General features: G+C 41.8%; 1 protein-coding gene and 3 non-coding genes across 4 annotated transcripts; all 4 read left to right on the forward strand.

Moving 5' to 3' along the window:
* Positions 1 to 10,736: 10,736 nt before the first annotated feature.
* Positions 10,737 to 16,252, forward strand: LOC124016659. Its single transcript, XM_046332200.1, has 4 exons — positions 10,737 to 10,785; positions 11,083 to 11,442; positions 12,616 to 12,716; positions 14,828 to 16,252. The coding sequence occupies exons 1-4, from the start codon at positions 10,758 to 10,760 to the stop codon at positions 14,915 to 14,917; spliced, it is 579 nt and encodes a 192-aa protein (XP_046188156.1). The 5' UTR covers positions 10,737 to 10,757; the 3' UTR covers positions 14,918 to 16,252.
* A 1,691-nt stretch (positions 16,253 to 17,943) lies between these two features.
* Positions 17,944 to 18,026, forward strand: trnal-aag. Its single transcript has one exon. It is a non-coding gene; the product is annotated as a tRNA-Leu (tRNA).
* A 276-nt stretch (positions 18,027 to 18,302) lies between these two features.
* On the forward strand, positions 18,303 to 18,384 carry trnas-uga. The gene has a single exon. It is a non-coding gene; the product is annotated as a tRNA-Ser (tRNA).
* Positions 18,385 to 19,721: 1,337 nt separating this feature from the next.
* trnal-cag lies at positions 19,722 to 19,804 on the forward strand. Its single transcript has one exon. It is a non-coding gene; the product is annotated as a tRNA-Leu (tRNA).
* The last annotated feature ends 2,546 nt before the right edge of the window (positions 19,805 to 22,350 follow it).

Here is a 22,350-nt window from a genome sequence, read left to right on the forward strand (position 1 = left end):
AGTCAATGCAAACTGTTTGAAGTAAACACCTTCTTTTAACTGTTAAGGGTTAATGCCACACGGTCAAGGTTAGGCTTGCACGGATCGGGAGGACCTTAGGAACGTACCTGAGGTCGAATTGTGCTTCTCACCCTAAGGGTTCTCTCACTGTCACCCAAAACAAATTACATTTAGGGCTAGGCTTAATTTTGGGCCTACTTTTTTTCATGGTCACTGCGCTTAGACCGAGCGAGCTACGGTCAAGCGGGATATCTCGTTGAACTCGGCACAGTCTGGAGACTATGGTAATGCCATTGCTTGCTCTCTGTGTCTTTAAGAACCACACTTTTTAACTCCATCCTTGCTGTGTGTGTGTGAGAGCTTTTCTTTGAAATCTATTGGGAGAAATGACTGATTTACAGTTCATGAGGGTTACCTAGTCACACATATGAAGTTTAGGAAAGATGTGACTTTTTTAACCCTTCAAAACAGACAGTGTGACCCAATGAAAGGCACTTCCGGTTGGCACAGGAAGCTATAAGTAAACACATGTCTTGATTGACATAGTAACTTACGGAATCCGGAGTTTTAAGTCTTTAAGTTAAGAATTGACTGATCTACGATCTACACAGGGTTGAATGTAGTCATTTAACACCTTTGAAGGTTATGTACATCAAAACACCTTTTGGGTCAATTTAACCACTTCCGGTTGCTCCAGGAAGCTTAGAATCGACACAGGTAGACCTCATAGTGGTCTGATGGACTGTCATAGAAGACAGCTTCATAAGGCATTCATAACCCACATAGGCTTCAGGTTGAATTTAGAGGTGCAGGCTATGTATTCCTATGGGGAGAGAAGTCAATGCAAACTGTTTGAAGTAAACACCTTCTTTTAACTGTTAAGGGTTAATGCCACACGGTCAAGGTTAGGCTTGCACGGATCGGGAGGACCTTAGGAATGTACCTGAGGTCGAATTGTGCTTCTCACCCTAACGGTTCTCTCACTGTCACCCAAAAGCAAATGACGTTGTGGTGCAGGCTTAATTTTGGTTCTGCTTTTTTTCAAGGTCACTGCACTCAGAGCGAGCTACGGTCAAGCTGGGTGTCTCGTTGAACTCGGCACGGCCTAGAGATTATGGTAATGCCATTGCCTACTCTCTGTGTCTTTAAGAACCGCACTTTTTAACTCCATCCTTGCTGTGTGTGCGTGTGAGAGCTTTTCTTTGAAATCTATTGGGAGAAATGACTGATTTACAGTTCATGAGTGTTACCTAGTCACACATATGAAGTTTAGGAAAGATGTGACTATTTTAACCCTTCACAACAGACAGTGTGACCCAATTAAAGGCACTTCCGGTTGGCACAGGAAGCTATAAGTAAACACATGTCTTGATTGACATAGTAACTTACAGAATCCGGAGTTTTAAGTCTTTAAGTTAAGAATTGACTGATCTACGATCTACACAGGGTTGAATGTAGTCATTTAACACCTTTGAAGGTTATGTACATCAAAACACCTTTTGGGTCAATTTAACCACTTCCGGTTGCTCCAGGAAGCTTAGAATCGACACAGGTAGACCTCATAGTGGTCTGATGGACTGTCATAGAAGACAGCTTCATAAGGCATTCATAACCCACATAGGCTTCAGGTTGAATTTAGAGGTGCAGGCTATGTATTCCTATGGGGAGAGAAGTCAATGCAAACTGTTTGAAGTAAACACCTTCTTTTAACTGTTAAGGGTTAATGCCACACGGTCAAGGTTAGGCTTGCACGGATCGGGAGGACCTTAGGAACGTACCTGAGGTCGAATTGTGCTTCTCACCCTAACGGTTCTCTCACTGTCACCCAAAAGCAAATTACATTGAGGGCTAGGCTTAATTTTGGGCCTACTTTTTTTCATGGTCACTGCGCTTAGACCGAGCGAGCTACGGTCAAGCGGGATATCTCGTTGAACTCGGCACAGTCTGGAGACTATGGTAATGCCATTGCCTGCTCTCTGTGTCTTTAAGAACCACACTTTTTAACTCCATCCTTGCTGTGTGTGTGTGAGAGGTTTTCTTTGAAATCTATTGGGAGAAATGACTGATTTACAGTTCATGAGTGTTACCTAGTCACACATATGAAGTTTAGGAAAGATGTGACTATTTTAACCCTTCACAACAGACAGTGTGACCCAATTAAAGGCACTTCCGGTTGGCACAGGAAGCTATAAGTAAACACATGTCTTGATTGACATAGTAACTTACAGAATCCGGAGTTTTAAGTCTTTAAGTTAAGAATTGACTGATCTACGATCTACACAGGGTTGAATGTAGTCATTTAACACCTTTGAAGGTTATGTACATCAAAACACCTTTTGGGTCAATTTAACCACTTCCGGTTGCTCCAGGAAGCTTAGAATCGACACAGGTAGACCTCATAGTGGTCTGATGGACTGTCATAGAAGACAGCTTCATAAGGCATTCATAACCCACATAGGCTTCAGGTTGAATTTAGAGGTGCAGGCTATGTATTCCTATGGGGAGAGAAGTCAATGCAAACTGTTTGAAGTAAACACCTTCTTTTAACTGTTAAGGGTTAATGCCACACGGTCAAGGTTAGGCTTGCACGGATCGGGAGGACCTTAGGAACGTACCTGAGGTCGAATTGTGCTTCTCACCCTAACGGTTCTCTCACTGTCACCCAAAAGCAAATTACATTGAGGGCTAGGCTTAATTTTGGGCCTACTTTTTTTCATGGTCACTGCGCTTAGACCGAGCGAGCTACGGTCAAGCGGGATATCTCGTTGAACTCGGCACAGTCTGGAGACTATGGTAATGCCATTGCCTGCTCTCTGTGTCTTTAAGAACCACACTTTTTAACTCCATCCTTGCTGTGTGTGTGTGAGAGGTTTTCTTTGAAATCTATTGGGAGAAATGACTGATTTACAGTTCATGAGTGTTACCTAGTCACACATATGAAGTTTAGGAAAGATGTGACTATTTTAACCCTTCACAACAGACAGTGTGACCCAATTAAAGGCACTTCCGGTTGGCACAGGAAGCTATAAGTAAACACATGTCTTGATTGACATAGTAACTTACAGAATCCGGAGTTTTAAGTCTTTAAGTTAAGAATTGACTGATCTACGATCTACACAGGGTTGAATGTAGTCATTTAACACCTTTGAAGGTTATGTACATCAAAACACCTTTTGGGTCAATTTAACCACTTCCGGTTGCTCCAGGAAGCTTAGAATCGACACAGGTAGACCTCATAGTGGTCTGATGGACTGTCATAGAAGACAGCTTCATAAGGCATTCATAACCCACATAGGCTTCAGGTTGAATTTAGAGGTGCAGGCTATGTATTCCTATGGGGAGAGAAGTCAATGCAAACTGTTTGAAGTAAACACCTTCTTTTAACTGTTAAGGGTTAATGCCACACGGTCAAGGTTAGGCTTGCACGGATCGGGAGGACCTTAGGAACGTACCTGAGGTCGAATTGTGCTTCTCACCCTAAGGGTTCTCTCACTGTCACCCAAAACAAATTACATTTAGGGCTAGGCTTAATTTTGGGCCTACTTTTTTTCATGGTCACTGCGCTTAGACCGAGCGAGCTACGGTCAAGCGGGATATCTCGTTGAACTCGGCACAGTCTGGAGACTATGGTAATGCCATTGCCTGCTCTCTGTGTCTTTAAGAACCACACTTTTTAACTCCATCCTTGCTGTGTGTGTGTGAGAGCTTTTCTTTGAAATCTATTGGGAGAAATGACTGATTTACAGTTCATGAGGGTTACCTAGTCACACATATGAAGTTTAGGAAAGATGTGACTTTTTTAACCCTTCAAAACAGACAGTGTGACCCAATGAAAGGCACTTCCGGTTGGCACAGGAAGCTATAAGTAAACACATGTCTTGATTGACATAGTAACTTACGGAATCCGGAGTTTTAAGTATTTAAGTTAAGAATTGACTGATCTACGATCTACACATGGTTGAATGTAGTCATTTAACACCTTTGAAGGTTATGTACATCAAAACACCTTTTGGGTCAATTTAACCACTTCCGGTTGCTCCAGGAAGCTTAGAATCGACACAGGTAGACCTCATAGTGGTCTGATGGACTGTCATAGAAGACAGCTTCATAAGGCATTCATAACCCACATAGGCTTCAGGTTGAATTTAGAGGTGCAGGCTATGTATTCCTATGGGGAGAGAAGTCAATGCAAACTGTTTGAAGTAAACACCTTCTTTTAACTGTTAAGGGTTAATGCCACACGGTCAAGGTTAGGCTTGCACGGATCGGGAGGACCTTAGGAACGTACCTGAGGTCGAATTGTGCTTCTCACCCTAACGGTTCTCTCACTGTCACCCAAAAGCAAATTACATTGAGGGCTAGGCTTAATTTTGGGCCTACTTTTTTTCATGGTCACTGCGCTTAGACCGAGCGAGCTACGGTCAAGCGGGATATCTCGTTGAACTCGGCACAGTCTGGAGACTATGGTAATGCCATTGCCTGCTCTCTGTGTCTTTAAGAACCACACTTTTTAACTCCATCCTTGCTGTGTGTGTGTGAGAGGTTTTCTTTGAAATCTATTGGGAGAAATGACTGATTTACAGTTCATGAGTGTTACCTAGTCACACATATGAAGTTTAGGAAAGATGTGACTATTTTAACCCTTCACAACAGACAGTGTGACCCAATTAAAGGCACTTCCGGTTGGCACAGGAAGCTATAAGTAAACACATGTCTTGATTGACATAGTAACTTACAGAATCCGGAGTTTTAAGTCTTTAAGTTAAGAATTGACTGATCTACGATCTACACAGGGTTGAATGTAGTCATTTAACACCTTTGAAGGTTATGTACATCAAAACACCTTTTGGGTCAATTTAACCACTTCCGGTTGCTCCAGGAAGCTTAGAATCGACACAGGTAGACCTCATAGTGGTCTGATGGACTGTCATAGAAGACAGCTTCATAAGGCATTCATAACCCACATAGGCGTCAGGTTGAATTTAGAGGTGCAGGCTATGTATTCCTATGGGGAGAGAAGTCAATGCAAACTGTTTGAAGTAAACACCTTCTTTTAACTGTTAAGGGTTAATGCCACACGGTCAAGGTTAGGCTTGCACGGATCGGGAGGACCTTAGGAACGTACCTGAGGTCGAATTGTGCTTCTCACCCTAACGGTTCTCTCACTGTCACCCAAAAGCAAATTACATTGAGGGCTAGGCTTAATTTTGGGCCTACTTTTTTCATGGTCACTGCGCTTAGACCGAGCGAGCTACGGTCAAGCGGGATATCTCGTTGAACTCGGCACAGTCTGGAGACTATGGTAATGCCATTGCCTGCTCTCTGTGTCTTTAAGAACCACACTTTTTAACTCCATCCTTGCTGTGTGTGTGTGAGAGGTTTTCTTTGAAATCTATTGGGAGAAATGACTGATTTACAGTTCATGAGTGTTACCTAGTCACACATATGAAGTTTAGGAAAGATGTGACTATTTTAACCCTTCACAACAGACAGTGTGACCCAATTAAAGGCACTTCCGGTTGGCACAGGAAGCTATAAGTAAACACATGTCTTGATTGACATAGTAACTTACAGAATCCGGAGTTTTAAGTCTTTAAGTTAAGAATTGACTGATCTACGATCTACACAGGGTTGAATGTAGTCATTTAACACCTTTGAAGGTTATGTACATCAAAACACCTTTTGGGTCAATTTAACCACTTCCGGTTGGTCCAGGAAGCTTAGAATCGACACAGGTAGACCTCATAGTGGTCTGATGGACTGTCATAGAAGACAGCTTCATAAGGCATTCATAACCCACATAGGCTTCAGGTTGAATTTAGAGGTGCAGGCTATGTATTCCTATGGGGAGAGAAGTCAATGCAAACTGTTTGAAGTAAACACCTTCTTTTAACTGTTAAGGGTTAATGCCACACGGTCAAGGTTAGGCTTGCACGGATCGGGAGGACCTTAGGAACGTACCTGAGGTCGAATTGTGCTTCTCACCCTAAGGGTTCTCTCACTGTCACCCAAAACAAATTACATTTAGGGCTAGGCTTAATTTTGGGCCTACTTTTTTTCATGGTCACTGCGCTTAGACCGAGCGAGCTACGGTCAAGCGGGATATCTCGTTGAACTCGGCACAGTCTGGAGACTATGGTAATGCCATTGCCTGCTCTCTGTGTCTTTAAGAACCACACTTTTTAACTCCATCCTTGCTGTGTGTGTGTGAGAGCTTTTCTTTGAAATCTATTGGGAGAAATGACTGATTTACAGTTCATGAGGGTTACCTAGTCACACATATGAAGTTTAGGAAAGATGTGACTTTTTTAACCCTTCAAAACAGACAGTGTGACCCAATGAAAGGCACTTCCGGTTGGCACAGGAAGCTATAAGTAAACACATGTCTTGATTGACATAGTAACTTACGGAATCCGGAGTTTTAAGTATTTAAGTTAAGAATTGACTGATCTACGATCTACACATGGTTGAATGTAGTCATTTAACACCTTTGAAGGTTATGTACATCAAAACACCTTTTGGGTCAATTTAACCACTTCCGGTTGCTCCAGGAAGCTTAGAATCGACACAGGTAGACCTCATAGTGGTCTGATGGACTGTCATAGAAGACAGCTTCATAAGGCATTCATAACCCACATAGGCTTCAGGTTGAATTTAGAGGTGCAGGCTATGTATTCCTATGGGGAGAGAAGTCAATGCAAACTGTTTGAAGTAAACACCTTCTTTTAACTGTTAAGGGTTAATGCCACACGGTCAAGGTTAGGCTTGCACGGATCGGGAGGACCTTAGGAATGTACCTGAGGTCGAATTGTGCTTCTCACCCTAACGGTTCTCTCACTGTCACCCAAAAGCAAATGACGTTGTGGTGCAGGCTTAATTTTGGTTCTGCTTTTTTCAAGGTCACTGCACTCAGAGCGAGCTACGGTCAAGCTGGGTGTCTCGTTGAACTCGGCACGGCCTAGAGATTATGGTAATGCCATTGCCTACTCTCTGTGTCTTTAAGAACCGCACTTTTTAACTCCATCCTTGCTGTGTGTGCGTGTGAGAGCTTTTCTTTGAAATCTATTGGGAGAAATGACTGATTTACAGTTCATGAGGGTTACCTCGTCACACATATGAAGTTTAGGAAAGATGTGACTTTTTTAACCCTTCAAAACAGACAGTGTGACCCAATGAAAGGCACTTCCGGTTGGCACAGGAAGCTATAAGTAAATACATTTCTTAATTGACATAGAAACTTACGGAATCCGGAATTTTAAGTATTTAAGTTAAGAATTGACTGATCTACGATCTACACAGGGTTGCATGTAGTCATTTAACACCATTGAAGGTTATGTACATCAAAACATCTTTTGGGTCAATTTAACCACTTCCGGTTGCTCCAGGAAGCTTAGAATCGACACAGGTAGACCTCAGAGTGGTCTGATGGACTGTCATAGAAGACAGACTCATAAGGCATTCATAACCCACATAGGCTTCAGGTTGAATTTAGAGGTGCAGGCTATGTATTCCTATGGGGAGAGAAGTCAATGCAAACTGTTTGAAGTAAACACCTTCTTTTAACTGTTAAGGGTTAAGTGATAATATATAATTCACAACTGATAAGCTAATATTATTACCCATCAGACTGTTCTTGATTTAATCTTGTCTTTACACATACTAAATAATAACATTTGATTTGATTTAGAATGGATGAGTATCATGCACCTGTAAATGTCTATGCAATTAAATAGCTAATGGACGACGCTTTTCCCTGTGGTTTATTTTCATGCCAGCCAGGTAGGCTATACTCTTATTGTAAATATAAGCAATGTGCTTAATATTAGGAAAGTTGAGAAATAAATATAGTAGGCCGAGCCTATAGAAAGCTGATAAAATCCTCCTCTTTTTCTTAGCAGCCATCACTCTGTTTTCTCGTGCAATTGCATAGCCTACAGAAATGTTGCACAACATGAGCTCATGGGCTCTCGTGAAGTGTTAGATTAGATGTTAATTTGCATTGATGTCCCTCTTTTATTAACAAGTCTTATAAATGGATATATTATTTCCACAGCTTAACACTTAAAACCTATCAAGTACAACCCCAAATCCGTAAACATGGGCACCCTCATAGATATCATCCTGACCAACATGTCCTCTAAATACACCTCATCACTGTCAAACGCTCCCAAAAACACTTCTGCAAGCAGGCCGTTCTAATCGACCTGGCTTGGGTATCCTGGAAGGATATTGATCTCATCCCATCAGTAGTTAAAAGTGCTTTCCTCACTATCTTAAATAAGCATGCCCCTTTCAAAAAATGTAGAACTAATAACAGATACAGCCCTTGGTTCACCCCAGACTGCTCTTAAATGAAAGTAAAACTAAATGCATGCTCTTCAACCGATCACTGTGCGCACACACACCCGCCCGACTAGCATCACTACTCTGGACGATTCTGACTTAGAATATGTGAACAACTACAAATTCCCAAGCATCTGGTTAGACTGTAAACTCTCCTTCCAGACTCACATTAAGCATCTCCAATCCAAAATTAAATCTAGAATTGGCTTCCTATTCTGCAAAAAAGCCTCCTTCATTCATGCTGCCAAACATACCCTCATAAAACTGACTACCCTACCGGTCCTTGACTTCGGCGATGTAATTTACAAAATAGCCTACAACACTTTACTCAGCAAACTGGATGTAGTCTATCACAGTGCCATCCATTTTGTCACCAAAGCCCCATATACTACCCACCACTGCCACCTGTATGCTCTCGTTGGCTGATCCTCACTACATACTCGTCGCCAAACCCACTGGCTCCAGGTCATCTACAAGACCCTGCTAGGTAAAGTCCCCCCTTATCTCAGCTCGCTGGTCACCATAGTAGTACCCATCTGTAGCACGTGCTCCAGCAGGTATATCTCTCTGGTCACCCCCAAAGCCAATTCCCCCTTTGGCTGTTTCTCCTTTCAGTTCTCTGCTGCCAATGACTGGAACGAACTACAAAAATCTCTGAAACTGGAAACGTATCTCCCTCACCAGCTGTCAGAGCAGCTCACAGATTACTCCACCTGTACATAGCCCACCTATAATTTAGCCCAAACAACTACCTCTTTCCTTACTGTATTTATTTATTTTGCTCCTTTGCACCCCATTATTTTTATTTCTACTTTGCATTCTTCCACTGCAAATCTACCATTCCAGTGTTTTGCAGGACATGCATGTTTGCAAAAATATATAACATATCTATCCAAGACCTAACAAACACACACACTTTAATTCATGATCTAACAATGAGAGCCTGTTCACATGAAGCTGAAGGGCTGAGGGTAGAAGATAAGGACAGACAGCATGAGAGAGTAAGATAGAACAAAAGAATAAAGAAGAGAAGAATAATGATTAAAACAACGTCAGGTGGTGAGAGAGAGGAGAGATAGGGATAGAGAGAGAAAGTAATTTGGAAATAAACATTAAATGGACAGTGTTTTCATGTACAAAACCACTTATCAGCTTGCACTTCAAACACATTGACGCCCACACACACACATTGAACCGTTTCATCTGCTTTAGTGTCTGCCCAGCTCTCAAAATGCACACATACACCGAATACACAGACATAACCATACACACACACCACTAAACACAGAGAGAACCGTTTCATCTGCTCATGTGCCCAGATGTCTCTGCATTCTGAACACACACACCATGCCCATCTGTGTGCCAGTGTTTTTCTATCAAAGCGTAAAGCATACAATCAATGCCAAGAAATGCAGTGAGAGAATGGTCTTATTCCTCTCAGTTATGTCTCCTCATAAAACAATCTGTTTCTGTTGTTATTTATACATTGCACCTTCTTTGGCTGCTTCTCCTTCACCAGAGACCCATTATGAAAGCAAGGATATCGTTTTTATCCATCAGTACATAGTCCATTATGGATGTTAACTTGTAGCTTTACTCACACTGATGACTGCTCAAGCTGTGGGTGTCAACACTTTATACCCATATTTATTAAAGTATGGGTCAGAGTAAATGTATAATTATTTTATTAATTACTGGAACTGATTTGGTCAAGTGCAACTGTGCTCTCATGTTTATTACGCTCTCTGCTTAGCAGCAGTCTCTACTCATTTTGGCAGCGGCGCAAGTGGGAGAGGTGGAAGGAGATGCCCGTGTGCTTCGTGGTTTACCAGATTTTTTTTCTGCAACCCACACGTTTCAGCGCTGTCGTTCATTTTACTGTATAAATTATTGTTGAAATCTAGTCTAGGTTGGAACTGTTGCTGTTAAAATACAAGTAAATGTTTTTATTCCGAACTGGAATAAACTGATTGAAGCAAGATTATTTTTGAGGCAAACATACGTAGACGTATATAAGGGTGTTTTTAATGAAAATATATTTCAAGGTATTTCATTGTTTGTGTTGCATTTCTTGGGGGCATAAGGTCACGGAAATGTACCAATATTGACATATAGTTGCACATTTTCCTACGCTTGGCTCCCAGGAAAACATTTCTCATTTGGGTCCTAGGCTGAAAAAGTTTAAGAACCCCTGATGTAGTGTCTTCTGTCTTTATCCTCCCTGGTACAAGATCAAGTCTGGAGAGAGGAGAAGGGAGAGAGAGTGAGCAAGGCCTTGGCCTTCACCTGACAAGAGAGGATTGAGAGAGAAACACTCCCCTTAACTAATACTTTTACATGAAAACATGCACATAGAAAACTCCAGCTCATGTTTAAAAGCCGTCCTTAGAATAGTTGAGTCCATCTGCCCTTCAATGGCTGACAGAGAGGCCAGAATCCAAGGTACAGAACACACAAACATTCAGTATGTTATGTAAGACTTTTTGGTTTTCATTATTTTGGGCCTATGAATGTCTGATGTTGTACAGCTTACTGTGCTGTGTATATGTGGTTATTTCCATGTCTGATTTCCATGTCTGATTGGAATGAAACTTTTCAGTTGTACAATTTCATTACTTAACTTTTTTTGTGCTCATTGGATCATATCACAAATCTCTTATACAAAGTCAGGAGCTGTTCTTCTGCATAACTACTCATTGCAAGTGTTTTTTTAAATCTCCTCCCTCTATCTCTCCCCAGCCCAGCACTGTTTTCTTGTCTCAGTGGAGTACTGCGAAGAGGAGGTGCTTAGTCATGAGGTCATGGGGGGTGATGTCAGAATTGCCCACAAGACCTCCCTAATGATGGATGGGATCCCCTTCATTTTTCTCCCAAAGCCCCCCAACACCCTTCCTATCTCCTCTGATCGTTCAAACCTCTCCAACCTGTTGTCCCTCATGGAGGGTGGAGTGGTTTTAAGCTCTAGGGAGGAAGGTATCTATGCTGAACGGCATAGCCAAGCCACAGTCTCCTGGATGGGTGGCACCGGAGATGAGATGCACGTGATGGAGCGTGATGTGGACCCTGTGATGCTCTTCAACAGAGAGACCTTTAGACAGGGTGAGTGAATCTGTTTATGGTCAATTCTAATGATTCTTGAAGAGAGTCATTCATAAGAGTTACTTATGTGATAATGCCTGAAAAAACGGTGTTTGGAGGGTATATTGGCACAGTGTTGTTATTGGCCCATCATTTTGATAAATGTATTCATACTATTTCATCCTTCCACAACCATATGGTTGCTGCCCAAACTGGATGGTCATCCATTGGTTTGGTTGCCAAAGACGCAACCCAGTTGTTCAGATTTTTTGTTCTGTATCTATGGACACGACCCGGTTGTTCATTTTAAATGTTCCATTGGCTGGCAACATTCTTATCCCTTGCTTGCTAGCTAGCCAACTGCGGCTAACTTACAGTTACGTCAAACAGTGCAGTCAGCAACAAAGTATATTTCATTTGCATTTGTTTAAGACATTTTCTAATTACATTTATTTGGATATAACAATGACTTACACGGTTTGGCCTGCCATAGAAAAGGTTCTCTCTCGTCAGGACACTGTTTACAGAGGAGCTAGCCAACAACACAGCTAACACAATCACTTCAAACGGAAACTGGAAAGACTGAAAACTTTGTTTCCTTTCACCTGTTTTTTATTGATATTTTTTGTATATACAATAAAAATTATGCTGATTCATGATTTTGACTGGCTGAGAAAAGCTACCTGCCTATCTGTCTCTTCCCGACTCCCGACACATTCGTTACTATGGGACAGCTGGAGAAATAATTTGAATTTTGAAACAATGTTGCAATATATCAGAGAGACAGATAGTAAGGGTTATACAAATCTCCGCTGTTTAAAACTAAATGTTAGTCTAAATGGAATGTGAGATAATGTCTAGATGCTTTTTATGTTGGAGGTCAAGTTTATACATTGCCTGGCTGGGCTGATGAGACAGTGGATTGTGTTGTCAGATGGAACAGAGTAAATAGGCATTTTAGATTTAGCTGGTAGCTGACATACTGTTTGCAGCATATACTGTAAATGCAGTCTCCACAAAATGCAGGGGCATTTCCTTAAATTTATTTTTGTCATTAACACTGCATTGATGTTATTGTGAGCATCACTCTCTTGTCCTACTGAATTTGTCTGATTATATTTCTGATTGTATCACTGATGATATTGCAGTAGTGTGTTTGTCATGTGTTGTATTACTGACTCTGTGTGTCCTTAGAGTTGGACCGCTTCGCCAGAGCAGATGGCTCCCAACCTCAATGTGGGTTCAGCCTATGGTTTGGGCAAGACTCATCACTCAGTGCACCAATCTTTATATCGGTACAGATTCTCTTACTCTGGGGCATTGTACACATTAACATAGGGCCGACGCTAGAAGGAATCATTGAGAAGGGCAATTGATTTCCATAGGATGTTTTTTTCATGGTTTTTATAGTAAAGATGTAATTTATCTTTAAAAATGATCTCCCTTTTAATGTGGCATGTACACAACCAGTCATGATATTTTCATTTTCAAAATATTTTCAAAAAGTAGGTTACCTTTGCATGTTCATCCAAAATAATTCTAGCATTTGAACTGAGCACTGTGGACCTGCCCATTTTCTTTCAATTTGCAAGTGGCTGAAACTATCTTACTGGAGAAAACATCAGATAGAGCAAAATAGTGCCTTACTAAATGTAGCCCATGTTTCTGATGCTATTTGGCTAAAAATAGTATGACATGTCATACTATTGTGGGCCAGACAGCATCAGACACATGGCCTACACACTCTGAGAGAGAGGGGCGCTGTCTGGCTCACTCGGATGCTTTATCTGAGATTTATGTGTCTTTCTGTCTCGGTCAAATTGAATTTGGAGGTACGGTGGGGTGGGCCCGCCAAAACCACAGGCCCTGCATTAACTTCAACAGTTATGATAACATTACATTTTCCTCTATATTATTGTAATTTTCCACCATACAGTGCATTCGGAAAGTATTCAGACCCATTCCCTTTTCCCACATTTTGTTACACATTTTGTTATGCTACAGCCTTATTCTAATATTGATTAAATCATTTTTCCGCATCAATCTACACAATCTACACACAATACCCCATAATGACAAGGTGAAAACAGGTTTTAAGAAAGTTTTGCTGATTAAAAAACATCAACAACCTATATATCTTATTTACATATGACTATGAGAAGCAAAATTAATCTCAGCAGAATCCGGTTTCCATTGATAATATTTTAGATGTTTCTACAACTTGAGTGGAGTCCACCTGTGGTAGATTCAATTCATAGGGGCATGATATTGAAAGGCACACACCTGTCTATACAAAGTCCCACAGTTGACAGTGCATGTCAGGGCAAAAACCAAGCCATGACATTGAAAGAATTATCCGAAACGAGATTGTTTTGAGGCACAGATCTGGGAAGGGTACCAAAACATTTCTGAAGCATTGAAGGTCCCCAAGATCTCCATCATTCTGAAATGGAAGAAGTTTGGAATCACCGAAACTCATCCTAGAGTTGGCCGCCCAGAGCTGGACTCCTGAGTGGAGCAGCGGTCTAAGGCACTGCATCTCAGTGCTAGATTGGTCACTACAGTCCCGGTTTCGATCCCGGGCTGTATCACAACCGGTCATGATTTGGAGACCCATAGGGCAGCGTACAATTTGGCCCAGCGTCGTCCGGGTTAGGGGAGGCCATCATTGTAAACAATAATTTGTTTTTATATGACTTGCCTAGTTAAATAATGGTTAAATATATATTTATTTTTTATTATCAGGGGAGAAGGGCCTTGGTCAGGGAGGTGACCAATAACCTGATGGTCACTCTGACAGAGCTCCAAGGTTCATCTGTGGAGATGGGAGAATCTTCCAGAATGACAGCCATCTCTGCAGCACTCCACCAATCAGGCCTTTATGGTAGAGTGGCCAGAAGGAAGCCACTCCTCAGTAAAAGGCACATGACAGCCCGCTTGGAATTTGCCAAAAGGAACATGAAGCACTCTCAGACCATGAGAAACAAGATTCTCTGCTCTGATTAAATCAAGATTTAACTCTATGGCCTAAATTACAAACGTCACATCTGGTGGAAAGCTGGCACCATCCCTATGATGAATACTCATGTAAATGTAATATTTCCATTTTTTAAATTTCATTAAAAAAAATATATAAATTGGCTAATATTTCTACACACCTGTTTTTTCTTTGTCATTGTGGGGTATTGTGTGTAGATTAATGAGGGGATTAATGAGATTAATGAGGGGAAAAGCAATGTAATCCATTTTGGAATAATGCTGAAATGTAATGCTGAAATGTAACACAATTTGGAAAATGTCAAGGAGACTTTCCCAATGCATATGTGTAAACGTGTATGGGGCCTTACTTACTTACTCCACTTGGTGTTGATTATAATTAGATGTTTAACAATTTTTCCTTCTCCAGATTAAATTGCCATGGGCTCAGCAGCTATTCAAGGAAGTTCATGACTTCAGGATCTGGCTTGAGTCCTCCCCTGTCTCTCCTGGAGTCTGAAGAACCGGTTGGAGTCCCAACAGGACTCCAATTGCTCCCAATATGAGCCTAGGCCACAGCATTTCCCACCAAACCTGTACCCTAATCACCTCTCCTCAACCTTTTCACCTATTTTCATTCCCTATATAAACAGCTTATTGAGCACTATATTTATTCCATCTCACACTAAATAGAAGACAATCAGACAGTAAATTAATAAATACCCTTCAAATACATCATTTTAATGTTGCTTATTTGTCCATTTTACATTAATGCTTACTTCATGCTGTTTGTTCTATTACATTTGTTTGACATTTTATCAATTTTGTGACAGTTAGGTAAATGGATACAGGTTGATAGAGATAGATATATTGAAAATAGGTATTATAAAGAATTATACTATTCAGACATGTGCAAGTACATTTGTGCAAAATGTGCAAGTACATTTGACATTTTAGTAATTTAGCAGACACTCTTAACCAGAGTGACTTACAGGAGCCAAGTGTCCTGGACTGAACTATGTCCCCCAACCTCCTAGACTGAACTATGTCCCTAATTGGTTCCTCTCGCTGGTGTAGTCAACTGGCTGATGCTAGAACCTTTGTGGGCATGGAAGTATATGTGATATAAGACTGTAGTAGGAGGGTTGATGTGGGCTTTTTGCACATTAATGAGTGATATACATGAATGAGGTCCACGGTTTAAATCATAAGTGAAATGTCCATTACTTTAACTATACTATATACTATGTTCACTACAAATCACTTATCAATCCATAATCATTCAGCAGTTGTGAGATGGATCTCATTGTTAGTAATGACAGTGTATCTAGTCAAGCTGCTCTCAAACCTATATAACTAGTACACAGTAAAAAATGCAGTATCAATATTGTTCTGAAATATGTTGGCTGGAGTTGTGCTGTTATCTAATAAACAATATTGCTAGACTAATTACATAGCAGTTACATAGCAGTTATTATATAAGTACACAAGAGAGATTAAAGTAGACGGTCAAAGTCAAAGTAATTGATTTATGACCCCTGCATTATGATGACGTGTGCATGTCCAAATATCCCATTCCTCTTGTTCCTGTGGTCACGTGTTAGAGGGTGTGTGTTATTTTATATATCTATGGCATCCTTTGAAGTAGTCATGGTGATTGATGTCTAGGGGCCTGGTTGAACTGGGGGGGTTGAGTGTTTGAACTTTTGGAAGGTGTATGTCCCCCACCCCCAGTTTTATTGCCCTTATGTTTGTTATCTGATGAAGCAGGAATGTCCTGGGGTATTGTGGCATATGCATTATAAATGTCCTGAACAAGGCGTGCGAACCCAGAACCGCACTTTGTCACTCCATCCTTGCTGTGTGTGTGTGTTTCTGTGTGTGTGTGTGTGAGAGAGAGCTTTTCTTTGACATCTGTTGGGAAAAATGACTGACTTACAGTTTATGGGGGTTGCCTAATCAAACATATGAAGTTTTGAAAAGATCTGACCTTTTTAACCCTTGGAAACTGCCCCTGTGACACAATTTAAGGCACTTCCGGTTGGCACAGGAAGCTATAAATAAACTCATATCATGATTGGGGTATGCCTTTACAGAATCCTGAGTTTTAAGTCTTTACGTTAAGAACTGAGTTATTTACGGAGGGTTTAGTGAGTGTGTGTTATTTCAGAAAATCATAGAAAATCACAGAAATCTCGCAGAGCTCCGCAGCACACTTTAAAAAGATTCGTAAGAACACCCTGCAACTGGATCTGTAACCGTTGAAAAAAAAAACACCTATCCGTGAACATCACCAAGGTGTCGTTGTACGATTTCTCTTAAATGACGATAGATAAATGGCTGGTTCTTTTTTTATTGACACTGGAGGCTCCTTGACTTTGACGTGAAGTGGAAAAATAATTTCTCTATTTTAATTTTGGACCTTTAATCCCGGATAAATGGCCATAACTCAAAAACCGTTAAGGCCTAGACACCATCTTGTTCGGGGCCAACTGCCCATTATGCCAAACCTACGCTCACCGAGTTTCGGCTTCTAAATATTTTCAGTTTTTGAGATAAGGCCCCGTCGTGAATCATGATGTTTTGTCCAATAGCAATATGATTGCTTATGCCCTCTTGTGGGAATTTCCGGGACAGCGGAAAAATGACCTAAATCTTATTATTTTTGTAAAACGGAAACCGAATGTCCGACAAAGTTAATTTGATGACTTCCTGGTAGGTCCGGCCCTGCTGCTCGGCCCGACGCCGTCCGCGAATTTTACAAATGATTTTGGACGTCTAGTAAGGGACCGTACATTTGCAATATGGACTTTCTCACTAACCATACAGCTACTGCCGAAATCTTCCCTTAAGGTATGTAAATGACACCTAGTTAATATGAGTAGTGAATAACTATCGTATTTTTAATATTCTGCAAAAACAACTAGTTGATGAGAGGCTGAAAGAGAATTGCAAGAATCGCGCAATTTCACAGGTGGGCCACAAACAGGCGAATAACAAAAAGCATCTCGGAACGCACAACTCGTCGGCCGTTGTCAGTGGATTGTATTGGCGGGAAGAACAAAAATATAGCCTGCAGGGTAATCGAAGTTGCCGCATCTAATGTCAAGCCACAGGTCACAGGTGAGCTGCCTTGTTAAACCCTAAAAATAAATAATAACACGATTGCGTTGAAAATACCCATTAAGCCATTTGTTAAGATTTCCCCCATGTGGACCGGTTGTCACTCTTACCCTGATGATTGCTGATATTTCCATACACTTTTTCGGTCTTATCTGAGGAATTGTATAATTTATATCAGAATGGCCATATTCTGAGGCCAGTTTAGCGTTCATTCAATGACGATATACTACTCTTTTCCATTGAAGGCCATATTGAGGTTAAATCAATGACTGAAGTTTTTCATTGATAAAAACAAATGACTATTGAAAGTGCAAGTCGGTATCGTGCATAAATTTACTGGTCTCTGTGGTGATTTTAGAAGGCTGTGCCTATTTCTACTTTCAACCCATACTATTTAACCCGATACCCAGGTACTGTGCTGTAGTCGGGATGGCCGAGCGGTCTAAGGCGCTGCGTTAAGGTCGCAGTCTCCCATGGAGGCGTGGGTTCAAATCCCACTTCTGACAGTTGTTTAGTTCCTCTCAGGAGTCATGCTGCTTCGCAATAATAATAAGATGATGTAATAACAATTTATAATAAACACTCTCAAATGCAAACCTTCTGGAGCTGAGCAAAGATCAAGGAAAATAAGAAAACAGCTGTACTCAATAACAAATTAATTAGGGGAACATTTCATGTTATTGCATTATAATGAGTTAATGAGTTACTGCATTGTCTTTCAGTTGTAAAATTATCACTTTCTGTAGGCTATGCCTGGTGGCCCATTCACTGCTGACAAGCATGTTGTTGTGGCCGAGTGGTTAAGGCGATGGACTTGAAATCCATTAGGATCTTCCTGCGCAGGTTCGAATCCTGCTGACAACAAAATTGAATTTTCTTGACCACTCCGGAGGTTGAAGTTTAGTCGTGTTTCTTATACCAATCATATCCTCTCAGATCTCCACAAGTACATAGGGATTAGTTGTCCATTTGGGATAGGATCCCACCTCACACCTTTACACACCTGGTTATCCATCCTTCTAGCTCTATAGGCCACAGTAGCATAGGTTACAGGTTTGTAGTCAAGCCACAGATTTCAGGTGAGATCTCATGATACACTCAACAATACAACAACACGATTCTGATGAATAACCATTAAGCCATTTGCTAAGATTTCCCCCATTTTCACATGTGGAAACCTGTTGTCACTCTTACCCTGACGGATAGCTCCAGACACTTTTTTGGTCCTATCTGAGGCATTTATAAATTCATGTCAAAATGGCCATATTCTGAAGACACTCTTAAAGTCTGCAGGGTAATCGAACTGGCCACATCTAAAGTCATTGGTGAGAAACCTTGTTAAACCCTAAAATAAAAAGTAAAAACACGATTGCATTGAAAATAACCATTAAGTCATTCAGGTCGCAGACTCCCATATAAGCATGGTTTGAAACCCACTCCTGACAACTTTTTAGCGCCTGCATGTCATGCACCTTTGTAAAATCCAGTTGAAAAATAAATGACTTAAGGTATGTAAATGACACCTAGTTAATATGAGTAGTGAATAACTATCGTATTTTTAATATTCTGCAAAAACAACTAGTTGATGAGCGGCTGAAAGAGAATTGCAAGAATCGCGCAATTTCACAGGCGGCCCACAAACAGGCGAATAACAAAAAGCATCTCGGAACGCACAACTCGTCGGTCGTTGTCAGTGGATTGTATTGGCGGGAAGAACAAAAATATCGTCTGCAGGGTAATCGAAGTCGCCGCATCTAAGGTCAAGCCACAGGTCACAGGTGAGCTGCCTTGTTAAACCATAAAAATAAATAATAACACGATTGCGTTGAAAATACCCATTAAGCCATTTGTTAAGATTTCCTCCATGTGGACCTGTTGTCACTCTTACCCTGATGATTGCTGATATTTCCATACACTTTTTCGGTCTTATCTGAGGAATTGTATAATTTATATCAGAATGGCCATATTCTGAGGCCAGTTTAGCGTTCATTCAATGACGATTTACTACTCTTTTCCATTGAAGGCCATATTGAGGTTAAATCAATGACTGAAGTTTTTCATTGATAAAAACAAATGACTATTGAAAGTGCAAGTCGGTATCGTGCATAAATTTACTGGTCTCTGTGCTGATTTTAGAAGGCTGTGCCTATTTCTACTTTCACCCCATACTATTTAACCCGATACCCAGGTACTGTGCTGTAGTCAGGGTGGCCGAGTGGTCTAAGGCGCTGCGTTCAGGTCGCAGTCTCCCATGGAGGCGTGGGTTCAAATCCCACTTCTGACAGATGTTTAGTTCCTCTCAGGAGTCATGCTGCTTCGCAGTAATAATAAGATGATGAAATAACAATTTATAATAAACACTCTCAAATGCAAACCTTCTGGAGCTGAGCAAAGATCAAGGAAAATAAGAAAACAGCTGTACTTAATAACAAATTAATGAGGGGAACATTTAGTTGTGTTTCTTATACCAATCATATCCTCTCAGATCTCCACAAGAGAGAGCCACAAAAGAGGGCGCTACCCAAGTCCTAGTGGTGGGAATGTACTAAAGGGAAGGGTCGAATAGCCATCTCTGGCGGTGATGTAAGGGAGGAGTCCGCTAGTAGGGCTTCTTCAGCCCCTACCCGTGCGACACCCGACAGGGGTGGCTATTCGACCCTTCCCTTTAGTAGTGCAGGGATGAAAACAGAGAGCGATGGTACAGAATCCAGCCCGCTGGATAGGGAAGTCCAAGACACTGGGAACGGCTGTCTAAGCGTTCTGCGGTGCCAGTCTGACCACAGATAGCTGTGGCGTAACAAAACATTTTGCGTTCCCTGCTTGCTTGGGCAGCTCTGAACCGTGTGGTTCGAATCGAACACCGCCTGTCGAAAGTGAACATTAAATGGGGACGGCCGGTGTCCAGCGGTTATGTACTACCAGGCCTCAGGTTAGCCTGAGGCGGGACTCTACACGTCATGGTGGGAGCTCTCTCCACGCTCTTAAAAAAGCATGAAGTGGAATGGCATGTGACTGGCCATTAGCTGACACTACCGGGCCTCAGGCCTGCCTGAGAGCGGGACCTCACACATTATATGTGTGTTTGTCTCCCTTACGTTTGGAGACTGATGACAGAGAATCCAATAGGCCCTGCGGCGATAGGTCATTGCAAGGAGGCTCATGTCTGGGGCGGAAAGGCATGGGGGTCAGGAGTTAGTAAAGGTGTCACAATAGTACTTCCCTAACTAGGAGAGGCGTGACATTGGAGCTGCAACTGACACTGTAGTGGCCAATAGATTCAAACATGACACGACCGATAACTTTTTGAATTCAATGATAGACTTTTAATACACCCCCGTATCAGAAGCCGGAGAGGCCCGCAGGACCCACGGGACTCACACCCTCCAGAGCTCTCACTCTCCTTTTTATCTCCTTCCATACATTATCAGTTCATCCCCCAATGCAAATACCCTTACATTCCAATCTTTACGTCCTGCTTGTTCAGCCCAGTAACGCCCACATCTGCTTTCGGCCAGATTACAAGACCCTTCCTGTTCCTAACAATCATTTACATCCCCCCTTCCTGTGGCCTGTGCTCAGACCCTGTAATTAACCCTGTGTCCCTTTTGTGTGTGTCTCTAGTTTTTAGTGTGTTCAGCTGCCCTGGTCGCCTTCACTCCATATGGTTATCTAAGATCAAACAGACTTGTGTCCCCTGTGATGTGACCGATGCCTGCAATCCATCAGTTAGTCATTTGGCTGACCCCGTCCTTAGGCAACCTCTTTGACCCTTGTATGTCCAGCTAGTCTTAAGCGTCTATGTGTCTGCATTTTTAGTGTCCCCTATGACCTTTAACTTCTTCCTGCCCTATACAATAGAAAATGCATTTTTACCAGAACAGGAATGAACCCATAAGTGTACCTTTCTCTCTTTTGTTATCAAATCAAGTATATAATTAAATCATGTATATAATCTCTCCCTCAACACCTCCTCGACCAAAGATTTGCCGCAGACTCACCTTAAGACAGTCAGGGAACCTACTGGGCGAAGCCACTAGAGGAATTCGATGAGGCATGCCCACCTGAGCATTTGCACTTAAATCACCTTCGTGGGTGACTGTGGCCCCCCCCACGCGAGTGGGGAATATCAATAACGCGACGGTAAAGAGTGGTTATCCTATGGCTTGTCTAGGAGGGCTGGCAGGGAAGGACATGATGAGATACCAAGCGTTCTCTGCTCCGCCTAGTCCACGCTTGGTTGATGGTTGTAATGTTTGTACAGACGGGTGATGTCGGGGGGTCTCTCTCCTATGAGTAATGTGCAGGCACTTGATGTCGACCGGGCGTAAAAGCCCTCCGTAAAGACCCTGGGTTGGTAAGCCCCAGGGCTACTGATGCGCAGTATATAACACAGAATGTTTGCCATAACGATTATGTCGGCGTGACTCGACCGGGCTTCCATTTGAGGATGTCCGAACGCAGCGTGCATACATTCCAGAGTCGCGCCGTAACCCGGTGACAAAGGCGACAAAGGCGATGTGTTGACGACGGTCGTAACTATAAAGGTAGCCAAATGCCTCGTCATCTAATATGTTAGTGATTAATTAATTAATTAGTGACGCGCATGAATGGATGAACGAGATTCCCACTGTCCCTACCTACTATCCCTTAACAGTTAAAAGAAGGTGTTAACTTAAATACTTAAAACTCAGGATTCTGTAAGTTTCTATGTCAATCAAGACATGTGTTTACTTATAGCTTCCTGTGCCAACCGGAAGTGCCTTTAGTTGTGTCACACTGTCTGTTTTAAAGGGTTAAAAAAGTCACATCTTTCCTAAACTTCATATGTGT

Source organism: Oncorhynchus gorbuscha, linkage group LGY (assembly GCF_021184085.1).
Source record: "Oncorhynchus gorbuscha isolate QuinsamMale2020 ecotype Even-year linkage group LGY, OgorEven_v1.0, whole genome shotgun sequence".
Lineage (NCBI taxonomy): Eukaryota > Metazoa > Chordata > Actinopteri > Salmoniformes > Salmonidae > Oncorhynchus > Oncorhynchus gorbuscha.